Source organism: Macrobrachium rosenbergii, chromosome 43 (genome assembly GCF_040412425.1).
Source record: "Macrobrachium rosenbergii isolate ZJJX-2024 chromosome 43, ASM4041242v1, whole genome shotgun sequence".
Taxonomy (NCBI): domain Eukaryota; kingdom Metazoa; phylum Arthropoda; class Malacostraca; order Decapoda; family Palaemonidae; genus Macrobrachium; species Macrobrachium rosenbergii.
In genome coordinates this window covers 25,754,125-25,772,860 of record NC_089783.1, presented here as the reverse complement: position 1 = coordinate 25,772,860, position 18,736 = coordinate 25,754,125, and the positions used below count along the sequence as shown (strand labels likewise).

Here is an 18,736-nt window from a genome sequence, read left to right as displayed (position 1 = left end):
AAGTTATTGTATATTTCTACTATATTTCAGTAAAAGACAATTTCACCTGTAATTTTAATCATATCATCTCTTAATACTTTAAACCCTCTTCACTAGCTGCTGATATTCTGTAAGGGGAAGACCTATTAGCTGATGCTTCTGACATAAGGGGAAAATGAAAATAAAAATCTGTGACTGCCATTTACTTTACATAAATCTCCTTTCACCTTACGTCAATCAAGCCCTTTTCAATCTTTTAATGAGAAAGAAAGCGAGAAAGACACCGAACTCCCGGCAGGTTCTGAAAGGTTCTGCTTTAAACATGACAAAGGCTGTTTTACAAGAACTTAAGAAAAAAGCGTAAGGTTCTTGCAAAACAAATGAGGAAACGGTATTCCCAGCAAATTATGCTAAAATGTCGTATAACCTCTTAATACATTTTTGGTTAGCGTAAGGCATGTAGGTCTTAGTTGTAGCAGTTTTAGTTATAGAAAGTTTATTCTACGCGTTACGGGAGTGTTAACAGGCGATAAGTTATCAGCTTTTGGCTTAATCAAATCTGAACACTTGATAAAATAACAGTCGTCTTGACTTAGTATAGCAGGCCACAAGCATATCGGGCACGTGTATTTAGTCCTAAATATATCATAAACATCCACGGTATGGAAAGAGGGAAACTCCTTTCATCCATTAGATATAAGTTCAAAGCTAAAAGCTAAGCATGATGTCCTGGAGGAATGGAATAACGAACATACAAAACACAATAACTTTCTTAACGAAATGACATGAAGCCTCTTCCACGAAATAATAATAAAGGAAGTTTTTCTACAGTGACAGAAGACCATATTGTATAGAAGGGAAATTCTTCCCCATTAGAGGAATATATGGGGTCACAAATCAAATTATATGGTAATAGGAAGAAAGGTGAAAGCCACATGCTACGGAGCTTTTCAATTCCGTAAATCATCTTCGACGATGAAAGGCCCCGATAAATTTTCAAAGGTTTCTGAAGCCTCCACTTTTCAGTCCAATATCTTTGGAACGAACGTAAAGAACGCGGAATTAAAAATTATTTTCGCCTTTCTTGGAACTGAGAGAGAGAGAGAGAGAGAGAGAGAGAGAGAGAGAGAGAGAGAGAGAGAGAGAGAGAGAGAGAGAGAGAGAGAGAAAATTTACTAAAGTTCACCAAACCATCTTTTCCGTAAGCGTATTCGATTCCCAACTTTTCCAGAAGAGGTGAAACATGTAATCCTCCTCTACAACTTTTACGATAAATACCTTTTCCTTTACACTCAACGTATCATCAAATTAATAAAAAATAATAAAGGAAACGAGATTAGTTTTAATCTCTTGGTTTAATCTTACCTTCCATTCAGCATCGCAATCCAAGATTTTTTCTTTTTAAAAAACTATCCGTGAACATTTATCGACATACACTACCAAAACTGAGGTAAAAATGGGTATTTCTTAATTCACATTGATCAACATAAGCACGTATTTTGCAGGATAAAGATCTCGAACCATATAGTCACTTCCACAAGAATAAGAGAGACAAAACTTTAACCTTCCTCGCCCTATCTAGAAATGATAATGTCAAAGGGCAATATTTAGCACATGCTAAAGTTCAAAGCAACGATTAGGATCTTGTCAAAGCATCGGAATTCGGCTTGAGTTCCTACCAGGCAACGAAATAGGACTACGAATTCCTGCAAAGGAATGAAATCCCGTCGCTGATTCCCAAAACTTTCCACGATAGCAAAAAAGTAAGTCATCTTCCTATTTCAATATCCCTATTCAGCGCTCTCTGTCCAGCTCCGGCCAAAGGCCACTTCTGACTTCTTCTCTACGGGCATCAATTATGGTTGACTGAGTCTGGATCAGCAAAGGGTACTTTTCAAGTTACGTCTGTTTTGAAAGCCTTCTTGCCTCGAATTACTGTCACATCACTGATTTACTGTGGTTGTCTTTCTGTCGTCAGTTACAGATAAAAACTTGTTGTTGCACCTTCATCACAAATATAGATTCTATTAATTGGCCAGAATCCACAAAATAACCGCATCAAGTTAGCTTTGTGGGATTTCTTTTAGAAATCCCAATCTCCATTACAAACTTTTGGCAATTATATATCAGCATTTATGTTAACTCTTTAGAAGGATAAGATGTTTTCACTAAAAACAAGCAGCTTTTCAACGGCAATTGTTGAAAGAATTTAAAATCGGATTAGGAAAATCAAGGCACATAACTCCAGCAATAATAGCCTTAGAAGAGTTAAGATAACGAGCCACAACAACACTGCCACCAAACTAATAGCTCAAGTCAGTCCTGTTTCCTACTCTGCAACTAATAGATGACTTGTATACACCCGACAAAGACTTGATTTTGTAAAGAGAGAATAAAACTAACATAAATATTACTCGAAAGTGTGAATTCTTTTTTTTTTTTTTAAAGAAATCACTACTATATATGACTGAGGGGGAAGGTGGGGGGAGAATAAAAGACCAAAAGTTTACAAAATAAAAGACTAAATATACATTTGTCCATATAAGATAGCACATATCAGCATATATATATGGCTAATGGATAAACAATGCGTGTTTACCCTCATTTTCCTTCTTCTATTGCACGTAATACTTACAGTACGCATTCATTTTATAGCTTGTCTTTCCCGACAGGTACTACAACTTAAGTGGGCCTCACGCACCATTCTGCAGATAGTAAGTATCCCAGTTCCTCGTTGGATGAGTCGGTAGAGTTGTCGGCTAGTACTCTGCTGGACCGAGTTCGAGTCTCCGGCCAGCCAATGAAGAATTAGAGGAATGTTTTTCTGGTGATAGAAATTCATTTCTCGGTATAATGTGGTTCGGATTCCACAATAAGCTGTAGGTCCCGTTGCTGGGTAACCAATTGGTTCTTAGCCACGTAAAATAGGTCTAATCCTTCGGGCCAGCCCTAGGAGAGCTGTTACTCAGCTCAGTGGTCTGGTTAAACTAAGGTATACTTTACAGGTTCTTGGCAATACCTCTTCGCCGCACCCAACAACATTGCTCTCTTCCTTTGACTTTTCATCCGTCACCCTTTGGTCTCTTCTAACTTAGTTGTCCAACTTCTTTAACTTTACCTTACACCCATTTTCACCCCTAGTTTAAGAGCAAATCCTTAGGATAAACACAGTCTCAGGTTGAGACTAAATGGTCTCATTTCACTACTTCGAAATATGTAAATCTAAAATAAATATATAAATAAACAGAATATCTCTTCAAACTAAACAAGCAAATGCTAAATCCTTAAGATACTGCACGTCTTACAAATTGCTTACTTGTCAGAGTCAAGGACTCTCAAAGATGATAGATGGAGGTGCATTGGTATGCCTTTCATTCTCATTTCTCTCAATGTATACATTTTTTTATTTTTTACTTACTTCACCTAGACACAGGTTCAAGTAAACACAAATTCCGTAATTCTTTCTTAACTAATCATTATGTATTATATAACAAGTACATACGCACAGAAATAAAAACACGTTTATGACAAAAAATTATGAGTATTCATTACGTTAGCGTATCTTTTTTTTTTAATATATGGGAAACAAAGTCTTGCAACAAGACAAAACTGGAAAATAGTATCGGTGTACTAAATCTCGCAGGATGTAGCAGATGTGACTTTTGTGAAGACTGGAGGATGACAACATAACGAAACAAGTAAAAACTTCGCCGAAGTTTCTTCGGCGAATCAAGTTTTCTGTACAGCGTATAATGCTGTATGAAACTCTCAGCCACGGCCCATGGAACCCTCAGCCGCGGTCCATGAAACTTTCAGCCACGGTCCGGTGGTGGCCTGTGTTGTTTGCGCCTATTGCGGTGCCACACGCAAGATCATGGCTAACCTTAACCTTAAATAAAATAAACTACTGAGGATAGAGGGTTGCAATTTGGTATGTTTGATGATTGGAGGGTAGATGATCAACATACCAATTTGCAGCCCTCTAGCCTTAGTAGTTTTTAAGATCTGAGGGCGGACAGAAAAAGTGCGGAAAGAATAAAGTGCGGACGGACAGACAAAGCCGGCACAATAGTTTTCTTTTACAGAAAACTAGAGTAGTAGTCCGAGAAAGCCAGAGCCTGGCAAGCGGGAGAGTAGTGATGTAGCCGACTAACTTTAGGTCACAAAACATTTAAAAAGAGTCCAAACTGACGGGCGCTATAGTAAGTCGGAGCAACGGCAGTGATATAAAAGATGCATACGAACACATTTTTTTTTCCACCAAAAAGAAATATTTCTGATTTCAAAGAGCACTCAAAATTGTTTTAATCAAGTAATATACATCAGGTTTTCCATTCCGTTGACAGGTTTATAAATTGGACCGACATGTTTTTATGGGTAATTGCTAGTTTTCCGTACACGTGGCTTAAAAAGACTGTAGTCTATCGCACGCCAAAACTGATAAGTATTATTTTAGAAAGTAATTAGCTGAGTAATTCGCCACTAGAATATTTTATGCAACATAACTCTAGCAGCGATTGCTAATCATACTTTCTACGGTAGTGGTTTAAAATATCCTGTCGTTGATTGGAAACGTACTGGACGGGCTCTTCTTCCTGCGCTATTCTTTGGTTGCAAGATGTCGGATATTGGCGTCCTCACTTCTGCTGCCTTTATTGGCTGCTTTGAATGAACTCTCGCAAAACGCTCTAAAAAGATAACCGAAACTATTTCAGTGTAAGACATAAAATCATATTCTTATTTGTGTAGCTACAGATTCACTGAACAAGACCTGAGACGATGTAGGTAAAATAGTACCAATATGAAATGGGTAATACACCGGTTTCTAACTATCTGATCTGTCTGGAAAACTTGTCACGGTTCCTGATACAAAGAATCAAGAGTACTATGGATACAGTATTCATGCAATCGCCACATTCTTCTGTTTGTGACATGGTATGACGCTTTGTCTACAGTAGACCTACCACTTTCCCTACTAATTTCATCAGTTGTAATGTAGAGGTAGGAATATACCCGTGAGATACATACATATATATATATATATATATATATATATATATATATATATATATATATATATATATACATATACACAAATGTACATATATTACACATACATACATATATATATATATATAATTAAAAAGAGAAATACCGAAGGAGGCCTTTCTCTCAACCGTTTCTGTGAGGGTGCTCAAAACAGAACGGCAAACGGTACTTACCACCATCGATCGGTTTGCAACTCCTCAAACACAACTGCTATGAAAGTCTCACCTGAAACAGAGATTAAAAGCAATTATTTGTAAAAGCCTTTGGTTTCAATTTAAAATCTATACCAGTAAAAGGGTCATTCAAGCTCTAATCAATTTGATTATAATTACGCTGAAGGGGTTAACATACGTGACTTCCGATCTCTGAAAGCGTCAATTATAATGTGAAAACAGAATTAAGAGCTTCAATCCGAATATGAATTCGAAGTATGAAAAGTGTCTACCGGAGTTTAAATCGAATTATTCAAGGTGTCCTTTCCTTATCCACTGACACTGATAAAGGCGTAATTTCTAAACTGAAATCGGAATGCCAAAAGGCTCGGTCATAGATGAACTGGATTATGTTGGGCGAATCCGCAACTCAAGCAAAAAATAAAATCCAAAGATACGAATAACAAAACAGTTTAATAAAGCAAGAAATGCAGTCTCACGCAGTGACATTTTTACTGATCAAAGGATATGGGTTACAAACTGAAAAGAAGCAAGACTACATAAACTTAAATTAATTCACATTTATTCGTGTGGACAACAATGAACTAGACATTTTTATGAAATCAACGGGACAGGCGAAAGAAAGCAAACATTCTCCGCGATAAGCCCAAAATCTTTTCTGTTTTCATTTAAAACCTATAATTAATGGACACGTGAAACTTTACGCCGCTGATATGGTGTAAATTTTGATAGACCTGAGCACTCACGTCTGCGGTTTTTGTTTCAGCTATGACCCAAAAACATTCGACTACCATTCTGGTACATAGGGTAATTAACTGCTTGGGCCAACAGACAACCTGATTCTTTAGCGCACGCCCCATCTCATTCCATCCTCGTCCGCTTCGGAAATCGAACTTTGAACATTCAGTCTGCGAGCAGCGCATTAACACTAACAGTAGGCAGCGAAGCTACAGCGAGAGAGAATATATGACAGATGTTTTGATAATTTACTCAATGAGCTCAGGTTCCACATCAGGAAACCTTTTAGTAAAGTCGGTTATTTGAACGGGGTACTGAAAGATACAACGTCAGAACGAATTTCTAATTAATTGCAATTAATACGCTGGACCATATCAAGTTTCAACTCAAAGAGAGAGAGAGGTTGTTGCTGATTACACTGGCCTTATGCCATCACGCTCTTTCTCCTGAAGCGGTCAGTACCAAATAAAGACAAAAATATACCTACTATTGATCACGTTTCCACTGACAAGAACGGTGCATACCGATAAGTAATTGACCTTTTACCAACAGGCAATAAAACAATTAAAGCATTCCGCCTATAGCAGTTAGCTTTGGTTAAACATCGGAAGAAATATACGTAAGATATGTGACCTTGCTTAGTGAAATCCGTCTGCTGGGTGACCTATCCTAAGAGTCCCTTTCAAATGGCAAATGATAACTTTAATGAAGACTGGCTAACCCGAAATCAGCTATCCATATAGTTCCTTAGAGACAGGACACACTACTGTATATGAAACATGAAATATTGGTTAATGATAAGATTACTAAAAACACGATAAAAGCATTCCAGGAAACGCAAGAAATGAAGTTCACAACTACTTCAACTCCTTATGGCTGATCATTCCTAAAGTTCTCATACTTTGTTCTACTTCTGTAGTACTTTAGGACAGCCGCAGATTAGTAAATCAGGTCAAACAAGTTCTAATAATCTTCCTAACTTTATAAAGAAACAAAAATCAAAGCGTGCGTGTCTGTAATTTCAGAATAAAGACAAACTGTAAGAAAACAAACTAGCTGGCTTCGAAATCTCATTCTTCAGCTAATTCTGAATGCAAACACCATACCTTTAATTAAGATTTATAGTGGAGGTATTCATTAACATGATTTACATTAATAAAAAAAAATATGAATATAGTTCCAATAATTACAATGTGACAACTCTCTCTCCCTCTCTCTGTCTCTTAGACTAAGGGAGATGTGACAACATTCAGGGCCACATTCGATAAAACACTGCACGCACGATGTCAATACTCAGCTGGCACAGACCTCCACTCATGCTAGAACCAAAGAGCCACTTAAGATTCTGTGGTACAGGTTATCGAAATCTCTTCATCTTCGCTTCAAGAGGGACAGGCAGGGCGTATTCTAAACTACTTAAGAGAAAAGACTTCATACACAAACATAATTTTATATATATATACAGTATATTTGTGTATACATATATACATAGACTAACTATATATATATATATATATATATATATATATATATATATATATATATATATATATATATATATATATATATATATATATATATACTCTGTTTAATCATACATATTTTTTTCCTAAGAATGGGTGGTACCCAACACTGTTGCCTTTCGGTTCTCAGCGAGTATTCCAAAAACATTTTCATCAAAACATCTTTTTACGTCGTCTGGACAATATAATAGACAGACTTCACCTTGAATATTTTCAAAATAATACCTCCACACACTTTGAAACTTCATTGATCTTATCCGAATACAGTCAACTTTAAAAATAATGATGTGGTAATGCCTGAAATTACTGGTCTCTATTGAACATGACTTCAAATAAATAAGTAAGAAAGATTATGAGTAACGGACGCTGATAAAGGGTCACGATTTGACGAACCAAATAAATCGGGGGCATATCATCCAATTAGGCCACTAAATTTATCTCAAGTGGTAATGATAGTGATCGTTCAATTCTACAAACTATTTCGTCTTCGAAGCAAAAAAAAAAAAAAAAAAAAAAAAAAAAACGTTCAAAAATGACAAGAACGAGTCATTCTACACATTTCACAATCGTTCAATCATTAATTCGCATAATTACATTAATTCACTCTGTTTTACATAGAGTAAATAATAATAAACTTGAAAAACATAATCAATCACTAGATATGACATGCTGGAAGGATGAGACTCTTTGGGAACGATGTTTAGCCAGACTGACAGTTTGAGTCATTTTTCCTACAGATAATCCTGATTTACTACTTAGCTTTCGCCAGACAGTCTTATTAATTGCGTATCTTTGATATAATGCAATGTACGCTGGTTTGCTTGACAAGAGAAATACTCTCAAACACACAAACTGCTAACGAAATTAGGATCTACCTGATGTTATTCCAGCATGTATACAACTGTGGAGCAGAACCCCACATGGAGTTGGCACTGGTGCCAGGTAAAAGTGCCAGATGTTTTGACCTTTGGCACCTGCTGAACATTAACAGTTATACACCAAATGGCAGACAAGAAAAGGGAGGTAGCTGCCAAGCATGGAAGAGTGTAAGTTTATGTTCATTACGTAAAGATTCTTTTTTTAACTCTAATTATTCAAAGGATAAAAACTGGGTATGTTCAAACTTTTATTAAGGCAAATGCCATAAAGCTATGAATAAGTTAACTAATCATTAAAAGCGCATTCTGGTAGAGAAAAAAGTTACACACGTTCATAAAAACAGTAACATTCTATGAGAGAGAGAGAGAGAGAGAGAGAGAGAGAGAGAGAGAGAGAGAGAGAGAGAGAGAGAGAGAGAGAGAGGCAAAAAGCCCTTCACACAGGCATACATTTTGTTTACTCACCTGAAGCCAAAGTTTGCGACGCTCTATCCTTTCTCGAGACATAGTGTTCGATTGCGAGGTGAGTGTGAGGTGTCAGCGTGAGGTGGTGCGTGTGAGGAGGGAATGAGCACATGATATTTCTCCCAGAAATCAACCTCACACGCTTGGCCTCCACAACACCACCTGAACTAGAGTGAAATGCACGCGCAGAAATGTGTCCTCGGGATACACTTCTTTTTGTTTTAGCGTCCTACCACTCAAAGTGACCCCCTCACTTTCTTAAGGAATACGTGCTCTTAGTTAATCTCACAACACCCGAGGCGAAAACATCAATATGGAAACATTCAGAGGTGAAAGCTTTCCACTCATTTTCATTTCTGGGCATCTCACACATTTACGGTAACTGAGCCACGATAAATTCACAACAAAAGAAAGTGAATACGAGATCATAATTAGGACGGTAAGGTGTACACGAAAAAATATCGTACATATAAGAAAGAGACACTGTCAATATCTTTCAAATACAGAGAAAATGCACATAACAAAATTACTATTTTATATACTGTTAAAATGAATTAAACAGCGTTAACAAAGCAATGAATTCCCACAGCACTCACGAACAGAGTAGTATATATATATATATATATATATATATATATATATATATATATATATATATATATATATATATATATATATGTATATGTATATGTATATGTATATGTATATGTGTGTGTGTGTGTGTGTGTGCGCGCGCGCGTGTGTGTGCACAGTATGTAAGTGTATGTGCATGTTGATAAATGGAACGGGAAGATGGGTTTTATTATAATTCTTGTTCTAAACCTTCAATAATTTACTAACTGTAACGTGATTCATTTTCCCTTTACGCTTCCCTAAAGCCAGACGCGGGCCCTGAAACAAGCAGTGGTAGCAAACGCTTCACTAAAACCCACGATATCTGTGGAGCACTCAAATGAAATGAATCAATGTGTGACGCCTGACATTACTAACGAAGTTAAAACTCATTTCCGCATGGGCATAATTGCGTTATGCTCTTTAATGTTTTCTTGTCAAGGTAACTGGCAAGAGAGAGAGAGAGAGAGAGAGAGAGAGAGAGAGAGAGAGAGAGAGAAGCATCATCTAGTATTAAGGCGATGTTTTGGTCTTTATTTCTTTAAATTCAGCAGGATCATTAATTTTCCCCGAATACATTTTGAAAAGACCCCCTTAAAGCAAACTATTATTATTATTATTATTATTATTATTATTATTATTATTATTATTATTATTATTATTATTATTATTATTATTATTATTATTATTATTATTCAGAGAATCAACCCTACTCATATAGAAGAAGCTCACACAAGCCACGGACTTGAAATTTAAGCTTCAAAAGAATAAGGTGTTCATTTGAACGAAGTGACAGATGGCAATTAAAAATACAGAAAGAAGAGATCAGTTATTAGAAAAGAAAAAAAAATAACAAATTAATAAATAAGTAAACAAAAATGTAAGTAAATTATTAAAATAAAGGCATAATGAACAATCTCGTTTTCCAGGCCAACAACCATATCACTTGTATACACTAAAATTAACAGCAGATCAAGAACACTACCCTGTTGAACTCCAGACGCAGGTCTTGGCACGCTAAAGATCCTACCTACAGTAACTCGCTGCTGCCTACCTGTAAGGAAATCTTGAAGTAATCCTAATAAGTGCCTTGTGATTTACTAAATCGAAAGCAGCGCTAAAATCCATGTGAATTACTCTACACTCGAAACCCTTATCAAGGTTCTCTTGCAAATGGCATGTCAAACGTAAAAGAGCATCGCAGGTACCTAACTGCTTCCTATATGCATATTGACTATCAGTTAACAATCCTTTAGATTCTACCATAGAAGAGGCTGAGCAATTCCCTCAAGTTTCCTCTTTAAGGAGTCATTGTTATTTCTTTCAGCTATATGGTACATTCTATTTGCAGCACGGCGAGACTCAACAAGAATGGAGTAATTTTCATGTGAACGAATTTGTCTCCATGTGTTGAATTTGGTCTGTTTGTCATGGTAAATTTTTCTGCATGTATCTTCAAACCATAGCTGGTCATTTGTCCTGAATTTGATGACCTTTCAAGGGACATACCTTACTAAAATAGCCATCAGCATTTCATTCAGCTTCTTGGGATCTGCATCTGATATAGTGTCTGAAATATTAAAAGCCTGACGAGCTTCAAAAATGCGATCCTAACTGGCTCTAGATTCCAGCCAGACCATTTTTCCCATGGTGGCATTAGGAATATACTGGTTGACATATTATGTCCAAGCTCAATGGCACAATGGTCGGAGGTGTCTTTATACTCGCAGACCTTGGATTTGATGATAGCTGGATTTTGAGAGTTTTCATACCATATACTCTATATCTTTAAAATTCTCCTGATCCTTTTTGGCAATTTCACCACTAATACTGAACATCTGAATTTTAATAGGAAAGAAACAATTTTTCTAGAACATCTACGTGAAATAATAGAAACCTATAGCTGACTCTATGCCTCCACGAATATACAAAGGAATACATCAAAGAATCGTGATAAACTATGCAGTGTTCTCCGAATAAGTGACATTCCTGTATCATACTTATTTTTAGCCTAAAACCCATGAACAAAAATTACAGCAGTATGTCACGATAAGCCTATAATCCTTGATTAGTTATATAAGGACTGAAAGGGCTCTATTCAAAAGGAACTGGAATTTTCATACAGACACGATAAAAATTCAAAAACAAACAAGCACAGCCACACACACACATATATATATTTACTTATATACACATACATACATACATACATACATACATACATACATACATACATACATACATACATATATATATATATATATATATATATATATATGTGTGTGTGTGTGTGTGTGTGTGTGTGTTTGTGTAAGAGAGAGAGAGTGTGTGTGTAAAGTATTCAATCATGAATATGCTGAATGTAAGGTTACAAAAACAACAACAAAAAAATACCACCAAATAAATTCACATAGCCTTCATACTAATAAGGAATGTTAATATCTACGACAATTGTTTAGTTATAGACACATATGTTTTTTTTATCAGTTCCATATTTTCACAAATATTTTATTAAGTCTCTCTCTCTCTCTGTCGGCTAGCACGCTGTTGGCCCAGCGTGCGACTCTCCGACCGGCCAATGAAGAATTAAAGGAATTTATTTCTGGTGATAGAAATTCATTTCTCGTCATAATGAGGTTCGGACTCCACAGTAAGCTGTATGTCCCGTTGCTAGGTAACCAGCTGGTTCTTAGCCACGTAAAATAAATCTAATCCTTCGGGCAAGCCGTAGGAGAGCTGTTAATCAGCTCAGTGGTCTGGTTAAACTAAGATATACTTAACTTTTCTCTCTTTATGTATGCGCAATCGCAGCGTGGTTGTCGGGTATCCGCATTATGAGTAAAAGTTAATTTCTTATGTTTTCTTCACCTTATAAACAACTATGATCTATCACATCGCATTTAATTCTATCTATCATATATAGAAATCAACAAACGCATTTCCATAAAATAAATCGATATGACGAAATACCGTACAAGCTTACATCCGTCCGCGAATCAAAATTGCGCAACAACTGCTTCCTACGATGACAACGCAACGACGATAACTCTTCATTCCAGGAATGAGAAAGAAAGACCAGACACGATTCGCGGAGTGGAATACATCCTCGAAGGTCGGTATTTATTCATTAAATCTCTCCTCAGGTTCATCGAATAATGAAAATCCTTTTATTGTTTTCGGGAAGACCATCTATCTCCATTAAAATCAACAAAGACGGTACTGGGAGAGGGTAGAAAGGGTGCTCTCTCTCTCTCTCTCTCTCTCTCTCTCTCTCTCTCTCTCTCTCTCTCTCTCTCTCTCTCTTCGTGTACATATGCAAGAGCCCTAGTAGCCAAACTAACGTCAAAAGAGATCCCCAAAAGAGCTGCCAAATCCATTGTTTGCAACCGAAGCGATCATTATCAGCATCTGCCATGTCCCCAGTTAAATCTCATCCATGAAATGTTTTAATATTACTGTCAGCACATTATAATTCTTTCAGTGCGCCTCGAAGTGAGAGCTACTCGAGATGTCTAGCCTTTTTCAGTTACTGCAATACTGATTCCTTCTGCCGTCTTAAAATTGGTTCCGAATTCGTCTCTTTTAACCTACATTTCACCCTTTTAGCAACTTGGTAATCGCTGTCGTCACAAAAACTGAAAACAAACCTTTGTTGCAATAATGTATTTTTATAGCAATCACTATCAGTTGCATGAAGCACATTTAACAGAACTGAACTTGTTATTCTTAATGCTATTGTTACTGATGTTACTATAAGCATTACTCTGCATATAAACTGAAGTGGATGACAACACATTCAACACAGAAATAAGACAGACAGTTCCCATTGCAACAAACACTGAAGCTTTACAATACATTCCAATACAGATTGGCATAAATAAGAAAAAGCACACTCTTATTTTTACGACCAAATAATTTCCATATCATCATCCACTGCTGCATTACTTTCCTGAGTAATGGGGGCTGACAAAAGAAAACCCAACAGAAAACCTGACAAAGCACTAAGTAAGCGGCCTTTATGGTTAAGATAAGCACAAGGGCAGATGGGCAATAAAGAGGAAAACCTATCACAACCCTAGTGTGAAAAATGAAATCATATTCACGTAGAAATGTCATAAACGCATAAAAGCACATCATCAATAACAACAGAAACTAAGACAATTCAGTATATGAAAAAACTCATAATGAAAGTGAAAAGATATAGCCCGCACACCAAGCAAACCAAAAATTAGAATAAATGGGACACCTGAGATTGTAAAGAAATGAAAGACAGATTAGAAAATTTTCAAAGAACAACCTCGATAATTAATCCAATGAGGGAAATGCCTCTTTCCTTCCTGCTGCTCGGAAGGCAAAATGGCCCCCAGACGTGGAAATATAGTGCAAGTGGTTATCTGATCATCTTCCAGTGTGATGTAAGACAGAGCATTAAGTTGGTTACTCTCTCGATCACGATATCACTATGATAAGGCAGTGAATGATGTGAAGCCAATCTGTTATAAACAAGACCAAAATTGGTAATTACGCAACACCATTATTATTAAGACAAAGGCAATAAACCTGTTCACAATGGTTCGCCTCAACTCCTCCAATTGCCAAGATTGCACCGAACTATGAGAATCCAAGAGATGATGACGGTTTCCAAAGTTTAGCAATTGGGAGTAGGAGGAATGGCCAAAAGGATGATCATTTTATCCCGTTAAATGAAAATAATAAGCATGGAGAAAACAGTTGCAGAGTTTGGGAAACTGCGGTAACAGAATAAGCGTACATGAGAGAGAGAGAGAGAGAGAGAGAGAGAGAGAGAGAGAGAGAGAGAGAGAGAGAGAGAGAGGCCTCTGAGGGGAGCTGAGAGGTTGCAAGCGGCACTCAAGGTTCGTATTATCTCGTTGGAGTTTAACGAGGCTAAATGAGTCCATCTGATAGGGACCGGTAACCCCAGTCCTCCGAACACCCCCTTCAGACCCTCATAGCTCCCAAGAGGGGAACGTGAGGCCAATTATACTCTCTAATTACACCTCTAAACTGTCCGCACAGTAGAGGTATTGTTGGCCAAGCAATGCCTATAACACTCTCCTCTTCAAAACACTCAGAGACTGATATACATACATACAAACCAACACTACACACAGGACGCCTTATAAAGAAACAGAATTAGGCAGCAGTCAGTGGACGGTGATCCTGATAAGTCAGATGAAACACTGTAACAATATAAACAACAGCAGTAGCACAGAAACAAAAAGCGAGACATAAAATAAAATGAAAACCCAAGATACACTTCGCACTCTAATTGGGAAGAATAACTTTTAATTACTTAACTGGAGAAAACCATATTACCGCCAGACATTAAAAAGTTTCCCAGATGAAGCAAAACGGAAATAACTTCGCCGTTCGGCGAGGAAGGTAATTTCAGTAATAGAAGTTTTAATGAAGAACTTTAATTGCTAAAGAAATAAAGGGAATTTTTATGGGACCGATTCCCTGCACACACACACACACATCAGTCGCAAATGCGTCCAATCATAGGTCGTAGAGGCAAATATTTGGACTTCCTTTCAAGTGAAGTTACTCGTATGTGCATTAAAAAGTTCAATTTTTTTTATACGTTAATAAACATAGTTTATGAGACTAGCATAAAAATCCATTTTAAACTTCACTCCTGACTCGAGAGAAAACAGAAAGTTAGTATATATAATTCATTGTAATACCAATTAAGGACACACCGACAATTAAGAAAAGAACTCCATAATCTCTTGTTAATCTTCCTTTATAATTAGTTGCAATACCAATTAATAGCACCAACCAAACCGAAAAAAATTCCACAATGTCTCCTATTAATTTTTTAGCCTTAACAAATATCCTAATATTCAGTACACGTGTATATTACTGTATAATAATAATAATGCATAAAACCCTTCCTTTAACAAATATGGTATCATCTCTCTCTCTCTCTCTCTCTCTCTCTCTCTCTCTCTCTCTCTCTCTCTCTCTCTCTCTCTCTACATATATATATATATATATATATATATATATATATATATATATATATATATATATATATATATATATATATTTATATATATATATACATATATATATATATATGTATGTATATGCAGTACATATATACTGTAACATACATCTGTCCTATCTTATTTACAAATCCGATAAATCTTGTTGCCTTCAGAGAATCGAACAAGCTAAAAGGGACACACATATAACAGGAAATTACTTTCAAAGGCAGACAGGATCATACGTATAGACACATATACATACACACACACATACACATACACACACACACACACATATATATATATATATATATATATATATATATATATATATATATATATATATATGTATGTATGTATACATATTGAATTATAAATGACAAGCACATGCCAACGAAGCTATGTAGAAAGGCTGACTTTACATTTGTTAGTATAAAAAGGCCACGCGTGTAATAAACGACAAAAGATTTGTGTGTGTGAGTGTCTACGTGTCTGTCATGAAAAATGTGACCAGCGCTAATGCTGTACCTCATTAGCTAACTTTAGTCCGATACTTTAGAAGTTTCGACAGAGTAAAACTAAGTCTTGTTGAAGAGTTTAATCCACTTGCTCTTCCGTTCTCGGACATGAAAATAGGACAAATAAAGAGAAGGAAAACCTAAAATTACGATCGAAAGATACAAAGACTATCATGCAAACTAGCAAACGCTTTACCGTTGCTTCCAGCATTACGTTAAATTCATAGCAGAGACAACATGCTTGGGGTTATTAATGGGTAGCATTGAACTCCTTACCATCCAGATATCAAAATTTAATCTTTGAACTGTCAAAAAAAAAAAATTTTTAAATGTATGTACATGTACACCAAATATGAACCACATAAAGATGGTATTGATGTGAAAGAATGATTCATTTTACTTTTAAGCCGTTCGACCATAACTTTATTCATGTTAATTTTTCATGCCTTACTTACAAAATATGAATTATTAATGGATTCACAGAGAACCTTAGATGAATAAACAATACGACAGATCCACATTACAGCTGCATATGCAACACTCATAAAAATCCAAAGTTATTTAACTGTCTAAAATTTCGAGATATTGTATCGTGAAAAATCTTACAGATCAATTTTATACAATATATAATCACAAACAGTGACGGAGTTACTTCACTAACTTTATATTCTTTATTCAGTTTCCCAGCGCAAATATGCTGCACGCTCTCTTAGGATATCTAATTTCTTCCTTTTGCGAAAGAAGGATTTTATCTAATTCCTTTCTTTACACGGAAAAATGTAATGTGCGACACAAAGGAAACGATTCCCTTACAGTGAGAATAGGTACTAACAAAGAAAAGCAATTCCTATCAAAAGAATATACCGGTGCTGTAAAAGCAGAACACTGGTTTAATGGAAATAAAAAATGTTTTGGAGAAATACGTTACCTATTTCTCTAAGTTGTGTTAAAGGAAAGAAATGGAAGGAAGCCGTAGTGATAAGAATTCCTTCAAAGAACAATTCAGAATAGATTGCCCGATGTGATTTTTCTAGTTACTGAATATGAGATTTATTATTAAAACGTATACTTTACCATGTTGCAATGAAATACTCAGAACCCAATCATTATGAACTAGATATGGTAATTAACTCCTCAGATTGAAATTACTGATACTTGAACACTCTTTCCTGCCTTATGAGGAAAAGTATTCAATTCAGGGAAATAAAATCAGTGATAGAAAACGGTCTCTCTCTCTCTCTCTCTCTCTCTCTCTCTCTCTCTCTCTCTCTCTCTGTGGTATTTAGTTGTGGCCAGACACAAGATTACCAGAGACTGAGGAGGATCAATAGCGTCAATGTGAATTAGAATTGAAGGTCAATGGCTATTGCGGATCCATCCTCTTAGGGCATAAACAACACTCAAACACACAAACACGAGAGAGAGAGAGAGAGAGAGAGAGAGAGAGAGAGAGAGAGAGAGAGAGAGAGAGAGAGAGAGAGAGAAATGACGTCGCAATTCCGATAAAATACACTGAAACCAGAAAAACATATTCTGATAAACCCGTATGAATGCATATATTAAGGCACGGAGACCACAAAGACAATAATGACCCTCACCTCTTACATATTTAAAAGAGACAAAGAAAGATATCAATCGTCCAAAAGACTTTATACATGTATTCTAGCTTTCCCTACGAGTATAAGAGACAGAGCACAAGATATGGAAGATTATAAATAAGCCTCAATAAAACATTCTCATACTTTCTGCATACAACTGGAAATCAAACAAAAAATTCTTGGTGGAAAATCAGAACCCACGTCTTCTATTTTTAACAAAGGCAAAGTCAACAGACCAAGCGTTTAATAGTATGGCAGCAATAGCGGTGAATATAAATATATATATATATATATATATATATATATATATATATATATATACATATATATATATATATATATATATATATATATATATATATATATATATATATATATATATATATATATGTAGTATATATATACATATATATGAATATATATATGCGTATACAGTATATATATATGTATATATACTGCATATATATATATATATATATATATATATATATATATATATATATATATATATATATATATATATATATATATATATATTTACTTATTTCTTTAAAGAGGCCTGCGCTTTAAGTTGTCTGTCTCTCAGTTCTCTGCCAGGCTTTTCAGGATGAGGTTGTAAGTGTCACAACCTTTTTTTTTTTTTTTTTTTTTTCGTTTGTTTGCTGAGAAACTAGAAGGTTTTACCCTTGGCTCCAAGCCCTCCAAAGGTGAAAAAAGCAAATGGTGAAAATAATATACACAGAAAAACCCATATAATTTGTATGTGTGCGTGTGAACATAACCAAATTTGCACATATAGACTGTGAAAAGGTGGAAATAAAAGCAACTGTTCCAAACAGAAAACTTTATAACAAAGTAAAACGAATAAAACACTGTGCAAGAAAGGCAGTTAAATGAAGTTCCGCCGCAAAGTGAGAAACCAATAAACACCTGCATAATGGAAAAGAAAAGCGAGAAGAAAAAGATGCAAAATAAAACGCCTAGTATCTCTCCTGGAATGTCACTCTGACTAGTCCTTTCTTCCTCCTTCTCAGACCCAATCCAATCAAGCCCTTTTTCCTTCCCAGTCCCCACTCATTGTCTGAGGACGACTGGCACTGACTCGGGGCTCAGCGTGAGCACCAGATCAATGAAGTCACATAAGCAACACATCAGCTGAGCTGGCCACAGCTTAGAACAGGTGTGCTCT

The 18,736-nt window shown here is 35.9% G+C and overlaps 1 protein-coding gene across 9 annotated transcripts in view; it reads right to left on the bottom strand.

Moving 5' to 3' along the window:
• Positions 1 to 18,736, bottom strand: part of LOC136828668 (FERM domain-containing protein 4A-like) — a 730,015-nt gene that overhangs the window by 322,109 nt on the left and 389,170 nt on the right. Inside the window, exon 2 of one of the 9 annotated variants that reach the window (XM_067086747.1) lies at positions 8,806 to 9,187. The exons of 6 other annotated variants lie outside the window; for them this stretch is intronic. In XM_067086747.1, the coding sequence (XP_066942848.1) occupies positions 8,806 to 8,847 (42 nt within the window). In that variant the 5' untranslated portion in view covers positions 8,848 to 9,187. Of the gene's footprint in view, positions 1 to 5,201; positions 5,249 to 8,805; positions 9,188 to 18,736 lie in introns of those variants that run through there. 2 more of the 9 variants (XM_067086739.1, XM_067086745.1) reach the window with 2 other exon arrangements.